General features: G+C 46.0%; 1 protein-coding gene across 2 annotated transcripts in view; it reads left to right on the top strand.

Annotated features, from left to right (window-relative positions):
- Positions 1–23,097, top strand: part of LOC138783926 (vasoactive intestinal polypeptide receptor-like) — a 159,916-nt gene that overhangs the window by 27,633 nt on the left and 109,186 nt on the right. For both annotated transcript variants that reach the window (XM_069959258.1, XM_069959257.1), the window contains exon 2: positions 8,719–8,812. In XM_069959258.1, the coding sequence (XP_069815359.1) occupies positions 8,719–8,812 (94 nt within the window). The remainder of the gene's footprint in view (positions 1–8,718; positions 8,813–23,097) is intronic.

Here is a 23,097-nt window from a genome sequence, read left to right as displayed (position 1 = left end):
CCCCAGCAGCGCAGAGTATTTGAGGCAGGGAGAAGGCTGATCTTGTCACCTGGTGATAATATCCAGGCCTGTCAGTGGTGCAGAGTATTCAAAGTTGCAGATAGGGACTTTTTTATATCAGCTGTCTCAGAAGGGAGGGGGGAGACAGAGAGAAAAGCTCACACACAGATTTTTGTGTCTTCAGCAGCAAGTAGAAGCTCAGAACTAAGGAAGGAGACTGAATAAATAATAACAAGTATAGAAGGAATTGTTAGTCTCACCATGGGCAGCAACATATCAAAAGTTATGCTTGAATACTTAAGTCTGCAAATTTTGGCAAAGACTGAGAGTGGAAGGAACAGAATCCAAAAGCAGCACAGATTATTTCAGGAGAGGAGAGGGTTAATCTTTCAGGAAAGCATTTGAACTGCGTATAATCCTAAAGTGGTCACAGAGCTGAGTGGTGGTCATAGCAGAATCCTTCAGCAGCACAGAGCATTTCAGGAGTGAGCTGATCTTATAGGAGGTTGCAGATTGGTTAGGCTCATACTGCCAATTTCTGTGCTCATATTACGATAACCACTTAAATGGGCAGAATTTGGCCACAGAAGCCCCCCCATATTACCCTCATGCGACACAGAGGACCAGGGCTTCCAGCAGCACAGAGGATTTCAGGAGGTGACACTATCTTCCTAACCATACTGTATTATCCGCAGTGACATCTCCCAGCAGAGAGCGGTGATGACCCAGCCGGGCCCTGTGCCATGTTTATCACCAGCTGGCCGTCACATCTGCTGCTCTTACACCAAGCAAATACCGTCCGTAACAGCAAATAATCGGCCAAATACGGCCGATAACCGCTTGGTGTAATAAGTCCTTTAGTGTCCGGCACCTCCTGGTGGAGTCTCGCCCCCCGGCCTCCATTATCCTGTGCAGTTTTGTCACCACCCGATCGTCCACTATGGCGGACATTTATCAAACATGGTGTAAAGTGAAACTGGCCCAGTTGCCCCTAGCAACCAATCAGATTCCACCTCTCATTTTCTTAAGCGTCTGTGAGGAATGAAAGGTGGAATCTGATTGGTTGCTAGGGGCAACTGAGCCAGTTTGACTTTACACCATGTTTGATAAATCTCCCTCTATGCGTCTATGTTGGGGATTGATCCGGCGGCCATGTTTGTCCTCTATTTATATTGACGTATCCCCCCGGGGCAGGCAGGACGGGACAGGCCGGGGCAGGACAGGACAGGTCAGGGCTTGTTCTGCCACCTTAATGGATCCAGATGAATAAGAACATTCCTGCGACTTCAGCTGAAGTGCCGCTCACTAAATCCGCCGCCTTCCCTTTGTGTTCATCCAAAGTAATTGCCTCGTGAGCAAACAAATTAGAGCAGAGGATTATGGGAGGGATTTACCAGTCGCTGTGAGACCTCGCTCTTTACCTGAGGTTTTCTTATTTGCTGATAGGAAGGTTGTAGTGAGATACATCAGAGGCGGCAGCCATTATCGGACACATAAAAGAGCGGATTATACCAGCGGTGACATCACCGTCTCCGTGGCGACCGTCCGGCTTCTTCCTCATATATTTAAAGTTTCAGTTCTTTTGAGATTTCTGCTTCTTCTCAGTGAATGGGAACATAGGGGGAGATTTATTAAACATGGTATAAAGTGAATCAGATTCCACCTTCATTCCTCACACACTCTTTGGAAAATGAAAGGTGGAATCTCTACAATTGAGACTTCAATCCAATATTTGACCTAGTAGTAAAGCCTTCTCTAACCGCGGCCAGCCTCCTTCAGCGCCAAATCAACTCTACAGTGCAACAGAGATGAGTGACCCAACCCAGATCAGAGATCAGCTATTGGGTTCCTTCCTGGTCATTTCTCCTAGCAAGACCCTTCTCTCCTGAGTATGATAGGAAGAGTCCAGGTTGTTCTATCTTCTTCCATGTAAGAATTATGGAGGCAGGTGAGCTATTGGGAACTTTCAGTGCAGCAGAGATGTGTTTGCTCATTTTCCAGATCTGTTCTTCCAAACAATCCTGTCCCTGAGCCCAAAAGGCAGCTCTTTCCTCCTCATGGCCTGGTTATTGCTCTTATATACTTTGACAGCTGTGAGACCTTATATAGACAAGGGCGGAGTCTCTCTAGATCCTGTCCAATCAGCTTAATTTACCGCCAATCTCAGCGATGAGCAAAAGCAGTCGCGCTGTCAATGGTTACTTCTTACAGCTTTTGGGGTGTGGTGTCCAGCTGGACACAGGTGACAATGATGACCATGATCTATCCTGGACCCATCTGTGATCGACCTGCTGACCATGATCTATCCTGGACCTATCTGTGATTGACCTGCTGACCATGATCTATCCTGGACCCATGCTGACCATGATCTACTCCGGACCCATCTGTGATCGATCCGCTGACCATAATCTACCCCGGACCCATCTGCGATCGACCTGCTGACCATGATCTATCCCGGACCCATCTGCGATCGACCTGCTGACTGTGATCTATCCCGGACCTGTCTGTAATCAACCTGCTGACCATGATCTATCCCGGACCCATCTGTGATCAACCTTCTGACCATGATCTATCCTGGACCCATCTGTGATCAACCTTCTGACTGTGATCTATCACGGACCCATCTGTGATCGACCTGCTGACTGTGATCTATCCCGGACCCATCTGTGATCAACCTGATGACTGTGATCTACCCCGTACCCATCTGTGATCGACCTTCTGACCATAATCTATCCCGGACCCATCTGTGATCGACCTGCTGACTGTGATCTATCCCGGACCCATCTGTGATCAACCTGATGACTGTGATCTACCCCGTACCCATCTGTGATCGACCTTCTGACCATAATCTATCCCGGACCCATCTGTGATCGACCTGCTGACCATGATCTTTCCCGGACCCATCTGTGATCAACCTGCTGACTGTGATCTATCCCGGACCTATCTGTGATTGACCTGCTGACCATGATCTACCCCCGACCCATCTGTGATCGACCTGCTGACCATGATCTATCCCAAACCCATCTGTGATTGACCTGCTGACCATGATCTACCCCCAACCCATCTGTGATCGACCTGCTGACTGTCATCTTCCCCAGACCCATCTGTGATCGACCTGCTGACCATGATCTATCCCGGACCCATCTGTGATCGACCTGCTGACTTTGATCTATCCCGGACCTATCTGTGATTGACCTGCTGACCATGATCTACCCCCGACCCATCTGTGATCGACCTGCTGACCATGATCTATCCCAAACCCATCTGTGATTGACCTGCTGACCATGATCTACCCCCAACCCATCTGTGATCGACCTGCTGACTGTCATCTTCCCCAGACCCATCTGTGATCGACCTGCTGACCATGATCTATCCCGGACCCATCTGTGATCGACCTGCTGACTTTGATCTATCCCGGACCCATCTGTGATCGACCTGCTGACCATGATCTATCCCGGACCCATCTGTGATCGACCTGCTGACTTTGATCTATCCCGGACCTATCCGTGATTGACATGCTGACCATGATCTACCCCCGACCCATCTGTGATCGACCTGCTGACCATGATCTATCCCAAACCCATCTGTGATTGACCTGCTGACCATGATCTACCCCCGACCCATCTGTGATCGACCTGCTAACTGTGATCTTCCCCAGACCCATCTGTGATCGATCTGCTGACTGTGATCTATCCCTGACCCATCTGTGATTGACCTGCTGACCATGATCTACCCCCAACCCATCTGTGATCGACCTGCTGACCATGATCTACCCCCGACCCATCTGTGATCGACCTGCTGACCATGATCTACCCCCGACCCATCTGTGATCGACCTGCTGACCATGATCTACCCCCGACCCATCTGTGATCGACCTGCTGACTGTGATCTTCCCCAGACCCATCTGTGATCAATCTGCTGACTGTGATCTATCCCTGACCCATCTGTGATTGACCTGCTGACCATGATCTACCCCCAACCCATCTGTGATCGACCTGCTGACCATGATCTACCCCCAACCCATCTGTGATCAACCTGCTGACCATGATCTACCCCCGACCCATCTGTGATCGACCTGCTGACCATGATCTACCCCCGACCCATCTGTGATCGACCTGCTGACTGTCATCTTCCCCAGACCCATCTGTGATCGACCTGCTGACTGTGATCTATCCCGGACCCATCCGTGATTGACCTGCTGACCATGATCTACCCCCGACCCATCTGTTATCGACCTGCTGACCATGATCTATCCCAAACCCATCTGTGATTGACCTGCTGACCATGATCTTTCCCGGACCCATCTGTGATCGACCTGCTGACTGTGATCTATCCCGCACCCATCTGTGATTGACCTGCTGACCATGATCTATCCCGGACCCATCTGTGATCGACCTGCTGACTGTGATCTTTCCCGGACCCATCCGTGATTGACCTGCTGACCATGATCTACCCCCGACCCATCTGTTATCGACCTGCTGACCATGATCTATCCCAAACCCATCTGTGATTGACCTGCTGACCATGATCTACCCCCGACCCATCTGTGATTGACCTGCTGACTGTGATCTTCCCCAGACCCATCTGTGATCGACCTGCTGACTGTGATCTATCCCTGACCCCTCTGTGATTGACCTGCTGACCATGATCTACCCCCGACCCATCTGTGATCGACCTGCTGACCATAATCTACCCCGGACCCATCTGTGATCGACCTGCTGACCATGATCTACCTCCGACCCATCTGTGATTCATCTGCTGACCATAATCTACCCCGGACCCATCTGTGATTGACCTGCTGACTGTGACCTACAGGAAGTGACCTGGGGGAGATAGGGCTACACGGATTCTCAATTCCTAGATTGTTGCAAATTGGTGAAATGTTCAATGGCCTGGATGCACTTTATTATCTATACCTCACGAATATTGCCCAGTGACATCAGATATCCTACCACCGCGCCATACCTGTTCAGAGACAGTGACTGTTGGCAAATTTAGGGTAACCTGTTTCAAGCGCCAAGTCTATATTTATTGCAGCTACATAATAATAAGATCTCGACCTCAGCCAGTCCCTGTGCCATTGCAGTACTTCTTCCCGCTCACCATCTCCCGGGGGCATCTCTTACTGCATGCAGTCTGACTTCATCTTCGCTCTGACATCCATTCACTTATAATTACTCAGGACACAGAATTTCTCCTCCAAGGGGCGAGATCTCACGGATTCGCCTGAAGCTTATAGAGTCAACTCTCTGAATAATTGACATGTGTTCAGTCCTGGCAGCGAATTCTAGCGGGTTGTGTGGTGTCTTATATTTTTGGCCTTACATAGAGCAGTATGCTGACATCCTGTCATACATACATGGTAGACAGACCCATGGACTTAAGCAGACCCATAGACTCTAATGGGCCAAATGTAATCTGCTGGGGACTATGTTTGACTGACTGACTGACAGGGAAATGTATGTTGGGGATAGGAGCAATAAAGTGCAATCCTTGTGGGATTTAGGAAGGGATGACACTAAAGGAATCCTCACCAGTTGGCTACCAGCGGTTGATGTTAGTAAGAGTAACATATAGATGGCGAGCTGCAGTGTCCTAAAGGAGGATGCAGGTGTGATGTGTTAGCAACAAAACTGTGGTGCTCCAACGCTTCTCCCCTCTGACTACATTCACTCCTTTTTAGAGGCGATAAGTAGATCACTCCTTCTCTGAGGTGGATAAGTAGATAATTCCTCGGAGGTGGATAAATGGCTCACTGCTTCTCAAAGGCAGATAAGTAGAGCACTTCTTCTTGTAAGCGGATATGTAGGGCACTCCTTCTCAGAGGGAGATAAGTAGACCACTCCTTCTTGGAGGTGGATGAGTGGATCATTCCTTCTCGGAGGCAGATAAGTAGATCACTCCTTCTCGGAGGTGGATAAGTAGATTTCTCCTCGGAGGCGGATAAGTAGATCACTCCTTCTCGGAAGCAGATAAGTAGATCACTCCTTCTCGGAGACGGATAAGTAGATCACTCCTTCTCGGAGGTGGATAAGTAGATTTCTCCTCGGAGGCGGATAAGTAGATCACTCCTTCTCGGAAGCAGATAAGTAGATCACTCCTTCTCGGAGACGGATAAGTAGATCACTCCTTCTCGGATTCGAATAAGTAGATCATTCCTTCTCGGAGGTGGATAAGTAGATCTCTCCTTCTCAGAGGGGGATAAGTCGAGCACTCCTTCTCGGAGGCAGATAAAGAGATCATTCCTTTTCGGAGGCGGATAAGGAGATTTCTCCTTTTCAGAGGCGGATAAGTAAATCACTCCTTTTCGGAGGCGGATAAGTAAATCACTCCTTCTCAGAGGCAGATAAGTAGAGCATTCCTTCTTGAAAGCGAATAAGTAGAGCACTCCTCAGAGGTGGATGAGTGGATCATTCCTTCTCGGAAGCAGATAAGTAGATCACTCCTTCTCGGAGGCAGATAAGTAGATCACTCCTCAGAGCCAAATAAGTAGATCCCTCCTTCTCGGAGGCGGAAAAGTAGATCCCTCCTTCTCGGAGGCGGATAAGTAAATCACTTTGTTCTTGGAGGCGGATATGTAGAGCATTCCTTCTCAGAGGGGGATAGGTAGAGCACTCCTTTTCAGAGGTGGATCAGTAGATCACTTCTTGGAGGCGGATAAGTAGAGCACTCCTTCTCGGAGGCGGATAAGTAGAGCACCCCTTCTCGGAGGCGGATAAGGAGATCATTCCTTTTCGGAGGAGGAAAAGTAGAGTTGGCTGAGAGGTGAAGGACCTTGTGTGACACAGACAGAAGGTGCAGTGGGGCACAGGCGCTGAAATAGCTAATATGGGACCTTCTCACGAACACTTTACAGATTCCACAATCAGATGGCAGCAAAGTAGCAAAGCACATTGGCGTCTATTCACATGTAATGTTTCTAAAACTATTATACATTGGAACTTACAGGATAGGAATTCTGACACATTGAAACAACACTGCAACCACACAACAATGGAAGCTACTATCTACTAAACTACTGATAGATAGATAGATAGATAGATAGATAGATAGATAGGAGATAGATAGATAGATAGATAGATAGATATATAGAAGATAGATAGATAGGAGATAGATAGATAGATAGATAGATAGAAGATAGATAGATAGGAGATAGATAGATAGATAGATAGATAGATAGATAGATAGATAGATAGATAGGAGATAGATAGATAGATAGATAGAAGATATATGATAGGAGATAGATAGATAGATAGATAGATAGATAGATAGATAGATAGATAGATAGATAGAAGATATATGATAGGAGATAGATAGATAGATAGATAGATAGATAGATAGATAGATAGATAGGAGATAGATAGATAGATAGATAGATAGATAGATAGATAATAGATAGGAGATAGATAGATAGATAGATAGATAGATAGATAGATAGATAGATAGGAGATAGATAGATAGGAGATAGATAGATAGATAGATAGATAGATAGATAGATAGATAGATATATAGAAGATAGATAGATAGGAGATAGATAGATAGATAGATAGATAGATAGATAGATAGATAGAAGATAGATAGGAGATAGATAGATAGATAGATAGATAGATAGATAGATAGAAGATAGATAGATAGGAGATAGATAGATAGATAGATAGATAGATAGATAGATAGATAGATAGATAGGAGATAGATAGATAGATAGATAGATAGATAGAAGATATATGATAGGAGATAGATAGATAGATAGATAGATAGATAGATAGATAGATAGATAGAAGATATATGATAGGAGATAGATAGATAGATAGATAGGAGATAGATAGATAGATAGATAGATAGATAGATAGATAGGAGATAGATAGATAGATAGATAGATAATAGATAGGAGATAGGTAGATAGATAGATAGATAGATAGATAGATAGATAGATAGGAGATAGATAGATAGATAGATAGATAGGAGATAGATAGATAGATAGGAGATAGATAGATAGATAGATAGATAGATAGATAGATAGATAGATAGATAGGAGATAGATAGGAGATAGATAGATAGATAGATAGATAGATAGATAGATAGATAGATAGATAGGAGATAGCTAGATAGATAGATAGGAGATAGCTAGATAATAGATAGGAGATAGATAGATAGATAGATAGGAGATAGATAGATAGGAGATAGATAGATAGATAGATAGGAGATAGATAGATAGATAGATAGATAGATAGGAGATAGATAGATGTAAATCATCATGTGGTTGTGCTGTCCTGCGTTGTGTCGCGGTGCAGAGAGGATGTAGTGTGCAGGGCGCTTGTTTTGCGCTCTAGTTGTTATTCTGCAATTATGCAAATGTCTTCCAACGTCTTCAGGATCTTGATATCTTCACTCGCCACATACCAATGTGACGGCGGACGAGTCACCGGACAAATATTCTGCAGGGATGGCGTCCACATTGTGAACCTTGGAGCTGATTCCTGGATGTTATCAGTGTGAAACCACTTAATCCCATAACTGCAGAGCCCCATATGTGTGTGCGGGGGGGATACGATGGGATATGGGTGTATGGAATGGGGGGATGATATGGGGGGGATACGACGGCATATGGGTGTATAGAAAGGGGGGATAATATGGGGGGGGGGGGTTGTTGGCTGTAGATGTTGACTTCTTGCCCTCCCCTGATGATACGCAGCTCACATGTGCTCTTTCTGTTTGCAGATACGTTGCGTGCCAGAATGTAACATTATGCAACAAATCCTTCAGAAACAGATGGAGTGCATAGAACATCAGGACTACTACAACCAGACCACAGGTACGGGAACAGTGCATCTATCTAATGTACCACCCACCGGGGCAGGATCCAGCACACATTAGGGGGGTGCCAATTGTGACACAGGTGAAGGTTTTGTACTCGGGCCTGTAGTTGAGAGCCAGTGACGCCAATTCTGTGGTGTACAGCCGGTGATGTTAATGTCGTGACGCCAATGCTAGTCCAGCACACAGGTGTAATGTTGGTACCTGCTTTTGTGTATGGCTGGCGGTGTTATCCAAAATGGTCGGTAACCTGCCAGGTTGTCGTGGGCACTTGTCACGGTAGTTCTGAGTGGCAACTGACCCACCCGGACTGTCAGTACCACCACCCAACGAAAAGGGAAAAATAACCCAAGGTGTGCGGTGGTGTGTGTATAGGTGCCGATGCGAATAGAGATGAGCAGAGTCCCGTGCGTTAGTATAAAAATATAACAACTTTACTGGAAGTTTTGTAGTTTCACTGTACACGGTTTCACAAGTAATAAATCTTGACACACACTTGAATGCTTGACCTTTGTGCTTGAGGGGGGTGCTTGAGAGAAGTAGAAGAGGTACTTTAGTTGCAGTAGTGCTTGTGAAGTAGAGAGGAGAGGAGTTTGCCAGAGGAGCCCCAACCCAAAGTAGCCTTATACTGTGCTGGAACCTTGAGAAATATCTTATAGTAGTGAAGTGCTACTCGTACTCGTATGTTTAGACACTGTCTAACCTCTGCCCTCTGCCCTCTGGTAGCGTAGAACTCGTCCCAGTAGGGTAGTACGAACCCCAGTGGTGATTATCTGGGTGTAGGTAGGTGTCCGAGTCTTCCCAGTTACCTGTACTGCGCAGTAGGATACGTAGACCTTTATATACTGGTTGCTTTTTCCTAGTGAGGCTAGTACCTATCTTTTCAGGATACTGCCCTGCACTTTTCTGACGTGTTCCTGGTGTAGGTCAGGGTGTTCCTTGGTGGCTACTCTCCTTTATTGGTGCTTAGCACTGCATAGTGAATATAATAGTTTGGCTGAACGAACTGTTGGTCCCTATCTGCATTTGCTCACGTTGGCGGCTAGACTCAACTGCCCCACGTCACTTCCTCCCACACAGAGCTAACTCCTCCTGCAGGGTGTATGTGTGTAGAGCAAAGAAAAAGAGGATAGGTGGAGAAAGAGAGAGCACTTCCAAATGGCCAGCACATAACACATGGTATAAAAACCTTAACCCATGACTCTCCTCAGCTGTGCACATAAGAACATATAACCATAAGAGACACTGACACCTAGTGGGGAAACTCTAAAGTACCACATCCACCACTTAACCTGAAGTGAGAACCTTTTGACAGGTGCATAGAAGAGAAAGAAACACCAGTGGTGGGACACCACAAAAGGAGGCTACAGCAAGGGTATTTATAGCCAATCTGCACCTGACTAGGCCTTCCCAGAAGCTTATCAGGTCCGGGTTAGAACACGGGCTCTAGTATATATCTTCTCCTTGATGTCCCAAGAAATTCTTCAGTTTTAGTTTTACTTACCAGTGTCCTGAGGATACAGAATACTTGACTGTAGGAGCCCCCCATAGTGAGCACTAATAACACCTCCTTATAACTAAATAAGATATATGGAGGATACCGGCCCCAAATCTAGCCAATATGCTGTTAAATCACCACTGAAATATAGATAGATAGACAGACAGACAGTATGCTCTGAGTAGACATATACTACCGGTGATGAGGAGGGGGTGTCTGGTCGGGACATCTCTGGGATTCGGCATCTGGAGATCTGTCACTTGGAACAATATTTTTTTTAGGACTTTTGGAATCAGTGGAAAATATATCTGATTTCTCAGCTTTTGGCACCAAAAAAGGGGGAGGAGGAGGAGGTGTCAGGCAAAGCGCGCCAGAGACGTGTCACCGCCATAATGGATGTCTTGGCCTTTGCGCTGCAGATAACTGAGGATCAAGACGACTGCGAGGATTAAGATGGCTTGGAGATTCAAATAGTTCTGTTAATGAAAGATGAAGAATCTGCCAAAATGTGATACAGTGTGTGTCACCGAATATTCTACAACATGGAGGATGGGATAAGGGTTCAGTGAAATGAGAAGGATAGATAGATAGATAGATAGATAGATAGATAGATAGATAGATAGATAGGAGATGGATGATAGATAGATAGATAGATAGATAGATAGATAGATAGATAGATAGGAGATAGATAGATAGATAGATAGATAGATAGATAGATAGATAGATAGATAGATAGGAGATAGATAGGAGATAGATAGATAGATAGATAGATAGAAGATAGATAGATAGATAGATAGATAGATGAATTATCTCCTTCTTCACACACTATATACAGCCTGGTAGTTGCTCAGCCCTGTAGTGTACACTTGTCTTTTCCGTATGAAGCTGTTTCTGTTGGTTCTTGAGTTATTTCCTTCCTCCAGGTCGGTGATCATTATATGGCAGCAGGAGGCTGGACACAGGGATGTGTGATCCTCTGCTATGTACGGTTGTAGTGTATAGAGATTCCCTCCAGTATTGCAGCCATATGTTATCACGTGGTATCCTTGTGGCTCAGTGGTTATCCTTGTATAGTGGCTCTGTGGTTATGCTTGTATAGTGGCTCTCTGGTTATGCTTGTATAGTGGCTCAGTGGTTATCCTTGTATGGTGCCATGGGATCTGAGCTTGCTCCATATGTGGAAGGTCTGTGACACCTACTTATGGCCAAGATCAGGCAATATAACCTCTTAAATACAGTGAACAATAGCAACCATGATATCTAAACCATTAGATGTGGTTAAAGAAGCCGGGAGTCTGGCGTCCTGTACGATGAGCAGTGAGGCAAATTATGGGAGATTCTTTAGCCTGGACCATCAAAGGGATCTGAAGTGCTTTATTACCCCCCCTATACTCTTCAGCTACCCCACCAGATCCTGTACCTGCCACCTGTCCTCAGGGCCCTCCTGGTGCAGTTGCCCGTCTTCAGGGCCCTCCCATGTACACTTGTCCATCCTCCGGGACCTCCCGGTGCACTTGCCTGTCCTCATTGACCTATCGGTGCACTTGCCCATCCTCAGTGACCTCCAGGTGCACTTGCCCATCCTCATTGACCTATCGGTGCACTTGCCCATCCTCAGTGACCTCCAGGTGCACTTGCCCATCCTCAGTGACCTCCAGGTGCACTTGCCCATCCTCATTGACCTCCCGGTGCACTTGCTTATCCTCATTGACCTCCCGGTGCACTTGCCCATCCTCAGGGCCCTCCCGGTGCACTTGTCCATCCTCATTGACCTCCCGTTGCACTTGCCCATCCTCAGGGCCCTCCCGGTGCACTTGTCCATCCTCATTGACCTCCCGGTGCACTTGCCCATCCTCAGGGCCCTCCGGTGCACTTGCCCATCCTCAGGGCCCTCCCGGTGCACTTGTCCATCCTCATTGACCTCCCGGTGCACTTGCCCATCCTCTAGCCACCCTCTACTTCCTCCATCCTCTTCACGAGAACTCATCCACATTTCCCGAGAGGCTCGACTCCTAGAAATGGTCACTTTATCTTAATTGCTTTGCGCTAACCTGGAAACCGCGTATACATCAATTGTGTTATCTTAACAAGGTCTGAGGAAAGAAGTGGCTGGGAAAGCCGGCAAGTGATTGATTTGTTTTTGCACAAACCATTGGGTGTAAAATGCATTAATCTCTTAATTCCCCCTCCCCCCCTCCTCCGGTAATCTAATGGTCCCCAGCCCAATAGCCGTCTCCTCCTGTGTTTGCTCTGCTATCCATATGCCTAATGACTAGAGATAAAAGCGGTGGTGTCGGCTCCTGGTGGATGCATGGCCGTCTGCTGAGCGCTGCGCGGATCCTACCAGTCGATGCTATTTACTTTGGCACCGACGCTAATGTTAAATTAATTAAGGAATATTCAGGCCAGAACATTCTCACCTCCCGAGACTTTCTGTCACTTTTCGACTGTGATTAATGTGTTAGATTTCTTGCTTGTAGGAAAATTGTTGACTGTCGTTCTCTCCATCGTCTTCCCGATAAGGCAATGGGGGATGCACTGTGTGTTTTATCCATAGGATACTGGCTACTAGAATAGTATTGAGTGCCCAGTTCTATGAAAACCTGCCAATGTTTACTAGTCCGTGCTTACACCATGTTGGCGGTACATAGATAACACACACAGGGGTGTCATACCACCTGTGGCCTCAAGGGGGTGCAGGGAGCAGACACCAAGTAACCAAAGACTTGGAGGCTATATGGACCTATATTGACCAGGGATGGGGAACCTTCTGCCCTCCAGCTGTTGCACAACTACAATTCCCATCATGCCTGGACAGCCGAAGTTAGGGAGCCCCATTGCCATCTCTTACCCCATCCTTAGGTCATCATAAATCTATTTGTACATGAAACCACTTACAATGCGGCATATTTATAGGAACCAGTCCATTAAGACAAATGGTTTAAAGGGCCGAACTGAGCTTTGTTTTCACGTCCCTAAATCCGTCTTTCGATTCACGAAAACAAAGACTTGGGCTGTTCTGCAACCTACAAAGCCAAGATGGGAAATCTTGTTGCTGTTTTCTCCGGTTATCCCTTTATCAAATATTTGCTCTCATATTGGTTGTTACATCCATTGTAGAGGGAGAGAATACTCGTCCGCCGCTGTCCAACAGAACACTCCTCTGCCTGAGAACACGCTGGGCTTCTGCAAACACTAATAGCTTTGTTATCTCAAGTAGGACGTGATTGTGGAGCAGGTCCTGACAGCACTTCCTGAGTCACAGTCACGTCCCCTGCATGTTGCGGCTGCTGCAAATTCCTTTACGTACAGAAGAATTAGTGTACGGAGAATTAGCAGAACCTGGAAGAGTTGGATGGACTCATCACAGCTTAAAGGGGTTGTCCAGCGAAAATCGTTTTCTTTCAAATCAACTGGTTTTAGAAAGTTATACAGATTTGTAATTTACTTCTATTTAAAAATCGCAAGTCTTTCCATACTTATCAGCTGCTGTATGTGCTGCAGGAAGTGGTGTATTCTTTCCAGTCTGACACAGTGCTCTCTGCTGCCACCTCTGTCCATGTCAGGAACTGTCCAGAGCAGTAGTAAATCCCCATAGAAAACTTCTGCTCTGGATAATTCCTGACATGGACAGAGAGAAAAAGATTTTCACTGGACAATACCTTTAAGGCCGGATTCACACAATGGTCGTTTTACAGAATGGCCAGTGTCATTCACTATGACTTTACGTTCATCCCAGCCGGTACTGCATTACTGGCTGCATGAACCTTATTTCTTCAGAATGGGGACTCGGGCACATCCGGGTGCATTCCAATTACCCATAGCACACAATGGAAAGTGCGGCCGGAGACGCACTTTACATTGTCTGTTCTGACAGTCTTGTGTGGGTGCTATTCAATGAATAGTGGCCATGCAAACTGTTAGTGTTGATGTTAGTTTTTCGTGCAGCCGCATGGATTCCCGTCCGTAGTGTATACAGAGGGGGAGATTTATCAAACATGGTGTACAGTGATACTTGCTCAGTTGCCCCTAGCAACCAATCAGATTCCTCATCCTCACAGACTCTTTGAAAAATGAAAGGTGGAATCTGATTGGTTGCTAGGGGCAACTGAGCCAGTTTCACTTTACACCATGTTTGATTAATCTCCCCCAGAGTGTATACACTCCAGTCAGGATTCCATAGACTTCAATGCAATGTATATTTTCAATTAATTACGGCAGGTGTTGCAATTTGCAACAACTTCCTGCAGGAAGTGGTGCATTCTTTCCAGTCTGACACAGTGCTCTCTGCTGCCACCTGTGTCCATGTCAGGAACTGTCCAGAGCAGTAGCAAATCCCTGTAGAAAACCTCTCCTGCTCTGGACAGTTCCTGACATGGACAAAGGTGGCAGCAGAGAGCACTGTGTCAGACTGGAAAGAATGCACCACTTCCTTCAGGACTTACAGCAGCTGATAAGTACTGGAAGACTGGAGATTTTTAAACAGAAGTAAATTACAAATCTATATAACTTTCTGACACCAGTATGGTGGTGGATTACTGGTCACTTGCCAGATGGTGAAGTGTCACTCCACTACAGTAGTGGTTGGTCGGGGAATAGCTTAGCCAGGTGTAATGTTTTTGTGATGCCAGTCACGGTTGGGCACACAGGTATGATGGCACACCTGCTTTTACTTTAGTGAGGCTAACTATACCCTTTCCTCTGTGTACTGCCACCCACAGAAAGAGGAGATGACCCAAGGAAGATGCAATGGCTGTGTAGGTGCTTAGAGATTAACCACTGAGTCCAGTTAAATATATAGCTTCTTCTTTACTTTTAGGAATACTTAAAACAATGATATACAGCGGACTTCTGTCTAGACCATACACTTTAGACTTTAGTGACAGGATCTGTGCTAAGAGCTTATAGAGTTGTGCAGCCATACTGGCTGGTTTGCGTGCTGAGAGGTAGAAAAGGTTCAGGGAAGTATAGAGAAGGATGTTGAGAGAGTCCGAACCCAATGTAGTACTGTGCTCTGCCGGAACTTTAGAAGTAGAATAAGAAGAATACTTGAGAGTAGATAGAATACTTGTGCCCATGTTTTGACTCCTTAGTCTTTGCACCACCTTTTGCCCCCCATTATTGGGCAACCCATCCTATGAGGGTGACACAAGTCCCAGACCTTGTTACCTGTGATGAGCAGAGTGATCAGAGTTCTCTGATTACACCCGCGCTGCGAGATAGAGTACGTAGGCTTCTAGCAACTTTGCTCTATCCGGATCAGTTCCTCTTTCTTCAGGGTACTGTTCAGCTCCTTTAGACTTCACGGTGTGGGCTGGGATGATCCCTGACTTTGTCCTCTCTGTGAGTGTTTAGCACTGCATAGTGTGTATAAGTGCTACTTTCAAGAAAAGAGTGTCTGTTCCCATGTGCGTCTGTTTTGTACCATACCTCAGACTACACTGGACTTGTCCTCTAACAGGGGATAACCTGGGATAAGCCAGGGCCCAACTTGACTGCTGCAGGGACCGATCTGGCTTGTGTCCTTCCTCTACAGAAGACTCACTAAGTGGGGCTACACTTCCTCTCCCCATGTGACAACTTCCTACAGCATATGTAATATGTGCTGTGAGTGGGTGAGAAGAGAATGCAAGAGAAGAAAGGAGATAGGTAGATAAGAGGAAGAGCTCTCATTGGTGCAGAAATCACAGAAACAACAACCCACACAATATATATACTAGCGACATCTAGTGGCAAAACGTAGGTACTACTTCATCACCACTACTACTTTGAAGTACATGCTTTTGCAAGGGGTGTAAAGACAAGTTACACCCGCGGTGAGACACCACACCAGTTGATTTGAAATAACATTTAAGCTGGAGTATCAGTATCAGTCTTTCTGATGTCATGTATGCTACAATCTGTAGATGGATGCTGGTTTTCATTGAAGGGACCCAGTTAGTGTACGGATACAAAATTCCAGGCAGTGCTCCAAAGTTTCAAACTAACTCTTCCTCAGAAGATCTACATGATAATATATAGCAGATCACTCCCTCCGCCATTCGTTACCTGAGTGGAGCTGCATTAGGGATTGAATAAAATAGCAAGTCAGTCGTACCTGTTATGAGCTTTAAAAAATTGGGGGCTCGTCCGGGATGGGCATCATCTCTGATCATAACAGATGCACTGGTCATATTATAAAGATGTTCTAACTAATCTTAGTGTTGAGGTGGTTATACATCTATCTATTAAAAACTCATTTCCAGGCATTGGGTCATGGGGGAAAAAAAATTAGTTCTTCTGCAGAAGGTCTATATAGAAATACTATAAATTGTGGTTGGCAGCAATGGGAAAGCTCAACATCTCTTCCTTATCGCAAGCCACCCCCTCCCCCTCTTTTCATTACCTAAGTAGTCACCCTTGAAGTGATTTCTGAAGGAAACAATTTATCCTGGCGGATCAATTGAACAAACAAACATACGTCCCTAAAATAGATGAACGAGCCGATGATGGGAAAGTAGCCAAGACGTGACCCGCCATAATGAAATAGGTCACAGCCAATGAGCCCTGGAGTCGCCATGTCGGATAAGGTTATAGACGCATTTTTTGTTTTGTTATTTCTTGAGTGGACAGAAAGTATAAGTGAAATGTGCAAAATACACATCGATGCATAAAACTCATCCGGCGCGGTAAACAACCAATCCTGTTATCGGGAATGAGGCCGTGCCGGTGAATTATAAGAAACAACAAAACTGGTATTTGCTCACATAGCGTGGACTTTGATGTCCTAAGCCACCTGAATATTTCCCGGCCGCTGGTTTCTTCTCCTGCCGTCAGATTTTGTTCGTGTGTAATCCCCAGATTTAGGGAAGCTGAATGAATTTTAATGTTTTTCCTCCATTTGTCACGGTGAGGAGACGCGGCGCTCTTATCTCCTGTCTCTGCACTCACTTGACGAGGCAGAATCATTTCAGTTTCCCCCTAGAGTCTCAAAGTGTAAATATTTTGACATTTCGCCAAAAAACGCCGTCCTGATGTAATTGCCAAACCAAGTCGACCGGTTTTAACATTCAGAATTTTTTTTTTAAATATTCGTCACTTGGTTAACCCCTTCCTGATGCAGCATTTTTTATTCCTCTTCACCCCTAAGATCTATATTTATGTATGTATTATTTTTAATTTGCTTGTTTCCATCAACAGAATTATGTGAGGTTTTGGTTTTTAAGAAAAGTTGTACTTTATAACCTCATAATTTGTATCCTGCCATTTGTAGGGGCTAGCTAATTCCTGTCCCAAACAGCTAGCTACTTCCTACCCCAGGTACCTAACTACTTCCTGTCTCACACAACCAACTACTTTCTGTCTTACACAACCAACTACTTCCTGTCTCACACAGCTAACCACTTCCTGTCTCACACAGCTACTTCCTGTTTCACACAGCTAATTACTTCCTGTCTCTCAGAGCTACCTACTTTCTATTTCACACAGCTACTTCCTCTTTCACACAGCTAACTACTTCCTCTCTCACACAGCTTACTACTTCCTGTCTCAAACAGCTACCTACTTCCTGTCTCACACAGCTACCTACTTCCTGTCTCACACAGCTACCTACTTCCTGCCCCAGACAGTTACTTCCTACCCCACACAGCCAGCTTCCTTCTACTCTTCCCAGCTAGCTGATTCCTGCATCACAAAAACCTAATTCCAGCCCAGATAGCTAGCTACTTCCTGCCCCTGATGGCTGGCCACTTCCTGCCCCAGATGGCTGGCCACTTCCTGCCCCAAACACCTACTTCTTGCCTCAGACAGCTAGCTGCTTCCAGCTCTAGGTAGCTAGCTACTTCCGGCCCCAGATACCTACTTCCCACTTCAGACACCTGACTTATTCTTGCCCCATATATCTGCTTCCTGCCCCCAAACACCTTCTTCCTGCCCCAGAGAGTTAACTACTTCCTGTCCCAGATGGCTATCTACTTCCAACTACAGACAGCTAGCTACTTCCTGCCCCTGACAGTTAGCTACTTCCTGCCCCGACAGTTAGCTACTTCCTGCCCCAGGCGTCTACTTCCTGCCCCAGACAGTTAGCTACTTCCTGCTCCAGAGACATAGCTACTTCCTGCCCCAGACACCGACTTCCTGCTCCAGGCATCTACTTCCTACCCCCAGATGGTTAGCTACTTCCTGCCCCAGACACCGACTTCCTGTTCCAAGCATCTACTTCCTGCCCCAGACGGTTAGCTACTTCCTGCCCTAGAAGCTGAAGGGAGGAGGATGTGCTGCACATAGAGTGCGTGTGTAAAGTAATAGGAATAAGGATCCGGTTCTCCTCTTAGAGGTCTTGTTAGTTCTATGAATGTGTTATGAGCAAACAATACGCCAGTCAGTAACACCCCTCAAAAGGATGAGGCCACGTTCAGCCAAGCAAGGACATGTTGTTTTTTTCCATTTGCCATCAGCATTTTCTCCCTACCGAAGCTCACGCTAGAGCTTAGCCCGACCATAATAACCTTCTAATAGACACATTTACTCTGTTTGTGCTTATTGGGTGTCCATTACTGTAATTGTGCAACACAATAATTTATCTGCCCCCTCGGAGAGCAAAGTCCGCTCTGGGCCTGTTGCTTGCACACATTATATACATGCTGGAATGTAGATCTAGCTGTGTTTGTCCAGCGCGCTGTGTATTCAGTCCAATAACGTGACAAATATTTCTTTTCATCCCTCGGCCGGGGACATTTTATGCGTCTTCCTGGATACAGGAACCGGATTATGAAATGACTTTTAGCGATGACCTATATCTATAGTGTGCTATCTGTTTCTATTGTGTTTTGGTTATTTACTTATCATATTCTTAATGCATTAGCCACAATGAAGTCAACGACTCTCAGCTCACCAGTCATACGCGGCCATAGTGTCTCCAGGATGCACATGCCATACTAACACTTCTGCTCTATGCATCTGGCCTATGTCCCCAGACCTCGGTATTATGGTCATAGAGGTCCATAGGGTTCAGCAATATTACACCGCTTTGCCTTGGCCATGGAATCAGTACATGAAATCAGTAATATCCCAAGTAAAGAAATACCTTACTAAGAATCCTTTATTCCCTCATTCCCATCATCGGAGGTGGTCCGTCTCCCATCGATTCTAGATCTAGATCTTAGATGAAAGACCCTATAATCTACTACATGCACCATTATTATGTAGCACTAAATCATGTCCTCTTTGTTCCATTATACTATATGGCCCTAATGACCCTTGACCTTTACTTCAACCTACTGACCTTCTGACCTGAGGGTATCTCTATGGTCATACCATTGGATCGTCTGGGGATGATGACCTTTCTGCCTAAGAATGTAAGACTATCGGGCCATTACCATTATTGTCATTCTAGCAGTGACGGCCTTGTCAAGACCAAGTCCTCCACAATTACAGCTCCAAGTACTGAGCAGCTATAAGTGGGATAAGTTGTACTAGAAAGAAGGGAGCAAAACACATCATCCTAATATTCTGTATATTTTTATACTGAATTTTTTTTTTGAAGAAGTTGGTTGCCACCCTAGGGAGTCATGGAAAAGATGGATATGGCCTATGGCTGTATCCATGTTTTTGAGGCAGCCTTGGAGCTGCATCCAACTTTTTTAGCCACCGGTAATCCAAGGCAGAGCATTTGGGTTCCGATGAAAGCAAGCATGCTCAAGGTTCGCTCATCTCTAACCAAAATTTTTGACTAGACTTTCATGAACATGACCAGTGAGCCTTGAGCCTTGTGTGTGGCTCTTAGAACTTCCTCCCGAACGGATGGATATGCTAAGACAAGCCAGGGCAAGAAGAAAGGACCAAGGTAGGTAGTTCTAGATGTCAGTTACCTTGAAGGATGGTTCAAGATGGAACATTTGGCTTAGTGTGAGGCAATTTCAATTTCCATTTTTGGTTTATGTGGACCTTTGTTCTCACAGTTATCTCAGTTGACTTACTTGTCGTTGCATTAAGGCTTTAAGAACTAAAATCTCCCAAAAACTGTTTGGCCCAAAAATTTCATAGATTTTTATGTACACTGCTACATCAGCCATGGATGACTCATTGAATTATCGAAGAAAAACCTCAGGTAAAGCACTAAGTATTAAGGTTGTTGCCTCTAAACGTTCTCCAGAAGAGACAGATGTATTAAGAGTAGGGATGGTCCGAACCGAGTTCGGTTCGGGTTCGTACGAACCCGAACTCTCGGTAATGATTCCTGCTGTCTGCCCGCTCTGTGCAGCGGGTGGATTCAGCGGGAGGACCGCCTGGAAAACTGTGATACAGCCAATGGCTATGGCTGTATCCCAGTTTTCCAGGCGGTCCTCCTGCTGTATCCACCCGCTCCATGGAGCGGGCAGACAGCGGAAATCTGATGCCGAGCGTCGGAGGGTTCGGACCATCCCTAATTAAGAGGAGTGGGAGGATGAAGAAATAACATACCCATATCTGGTCAGTTTCGGCCAAGGTTACCAGTCCTAGTTTTGAGTTGACATGACGGATGGTTCACTATAGAAGATTTAGGTGAGAATGGGACAAGGTCAGCGCCACCTTTGGGACCTTGAACTATTAGTTAGAAGTTGGGTACTGATCCCTTTGGGCCATGGCACCAATATCTGGTCAGTTTCGGCCAAGGTAGCTAGTCCTAGTTGTGGATTGGCTTGAAGGATTGCTCAGTATAGAAGATTTAGGTGAGGGCCACCTTATTGGGCCTAGTTTGGGACCTTGAGCTATTGGTGAGATTCTAATCCCTCTAGGCCATGACATCTGCCCACCTTCATTGGCCACGGTCTTTGGTTACTGATGTATAAGAAGGTTGGATTATCCTCCCAAGTCATACTGGACATGAATAGAAAACAAACACTGAAGCCTCATCCTGCTTGATATGTAAATTCTGAGCATTGAAATGTTATCGTCACCAATCAAACTCATCCCATGCGACGGCTCGGAAGAATAATGTCATGTTTTTGCGCTCATTAGGCGCCGTAGACGGAGCTTGTAACAAACACGTTCTGTCATCCAGGACATTAGTGAGGCGGGTCGGCTGATTCTGCTTACACGGCTCTCGTCTAATGAGACATAGCTCTGTCATTGCCGGGATGTATGGGGATATAGCAGAGATGAACGTGCCAGTGTACTCCGCCAGGCTGTATTGTTTCATATCATGATATTATAACTCTAATACTGCGGCTTTACTTAGAGTCCTATGTAAAGGTAACAATAGCACGTAATATGTTACTGAAGTTCTGTTAACGTTGTATGTTAAAGGGATTTTCCAGTCTAGAAGATCCATTTTCCTACTACCTAGAAGAAATTTCTAGGTTTCATAGAGGTTTCCCATATCTTGGGTGGAGTTTATAGTGCAGGGGGTACTCAACAACTTTTAGTGAAGGTCCACTTACCGGGGTCGATTGTCAGGTGAAGGTCCGAGCTGAACATCAGTAGTAAACATGTTGGGCTCCCCCAGTAGTATATAGCCCCCCTGTTGCTCCCACAGTAGTATATAGTCCCCTGTGCGCTCCCCCAGTAGTATATAGCCCCCCTGTGCGCTCCCCCAGTAGTATATAGTCCCCCTGTGCGCTCCCCCAATAGTATATAGCCCCCCTGTACACTCCCCCAGTAGTATATAGACCCCTGTGCGCTCCACCAATAGTATATAGCCCCCTGTGTGCTCCCCCAGTAGTATATAGACCCCTGCTTTGTGCTCCCCAGTAGTATATAGCCCCCCCGCTGTGTGCTCCCCCAGTAGCATGTAGACCCCCGCTTTGTGCTCCCTAGTAGTATATAGCCCCCCCTGTGCGCTTCCACAGTAGTATATAGTCCCCCTGTGTCTCTTTTCTTCCCCTCTTGCGGCCGCACTGCAGCGGTCACAAGAGGCCACTCTCCCCGTGTCCTGGCGTCAGCGCTTCAGTGACATCACTCAAGCGCCGAAACCAGAGACAGCGCAGAGCAGCCTCTTGTGACCACTGCGGCCACACAAGTGACTGATAGGGAGTAAGGGAGCCAATGGCTCCCTCTCTGTCAGTGCTCATAGTTACTGAGCGCTCATAGTTACTGAGCAGAGGGGAGCAGCGCACCTCAGTATACAGGTATACTGAGCTGCAGCAGGGGTCCGGACAGCTGGCCTCCGCGGTCAGCGTTCGGACCGCGGTCTGCCAGTTGAGGACCCCTGTTATAGTGAATAAGAGAGCTCTGGAGGACCCACCCTGTCCATCATTACTCAGATATCCCATTGATTTGAATGGGCTATGTGGAATGCATCATTTCCCCTGTGGTGGCGCTGCAGGGAAAGTAAACACGTATAGATAACAGCTAATTAATGGAGGTCCTAACAGGGCTCCTCCTATGCTTGATGTCCCCTATCCAGGGTGAGCACCCATTGCATTAAAGGGTTACTCCAGCAGTTTTTCCCCTTTCAAATCAGCTTGTGACATTAAATTATACAGATTTGTAATCTGCTTCTATTTAAAAATCCCTACTCTTCCAGTAGTTATCAGCTGCTGTATGTCATGCAGCAAGTGGTGTATTCTTTCCGGTGTGACACAGTGCTCTCTGCTGCCACCTCTGTCCATGTCAGGAACTGTCCAGAGACAATTCCCAGATTAGTCCTTTCCATTGAGCTTCCTATTGGTGACAAAGACCCCGTTCTCATGGTATGAGCCGATAAGCCGGACTGTGTTCTGACTATTTCTAGGGATACAATAATAATCATTAAAATAATCTTGAGCTGCAATTTCCTATAATGGGCTGAAAATGCAGCCGAGCAAACAAAGCGGAGACGACTTCAG

Source organism: Dendropsophus ebraccatus, chromosome 2 (genome assembly GCF_027789765.1).
Source record: "Dendropsophus ebraccatus isolate aDenEbr1 chromosome 2, aDenEbr1.pat, whole genome shotgun sequence".
NCBI classification, from domain to species: Eukaryota; Metazoa; Chordata; class Amphibia; order Anura; family Hylidae; genus Dendropsophus; species Dendropsophus ebraccatus.
Note: the sequence above shows the minus strand (reverse complement) of the source record. Positions and strands in the feature narration are given on the sequence as shown.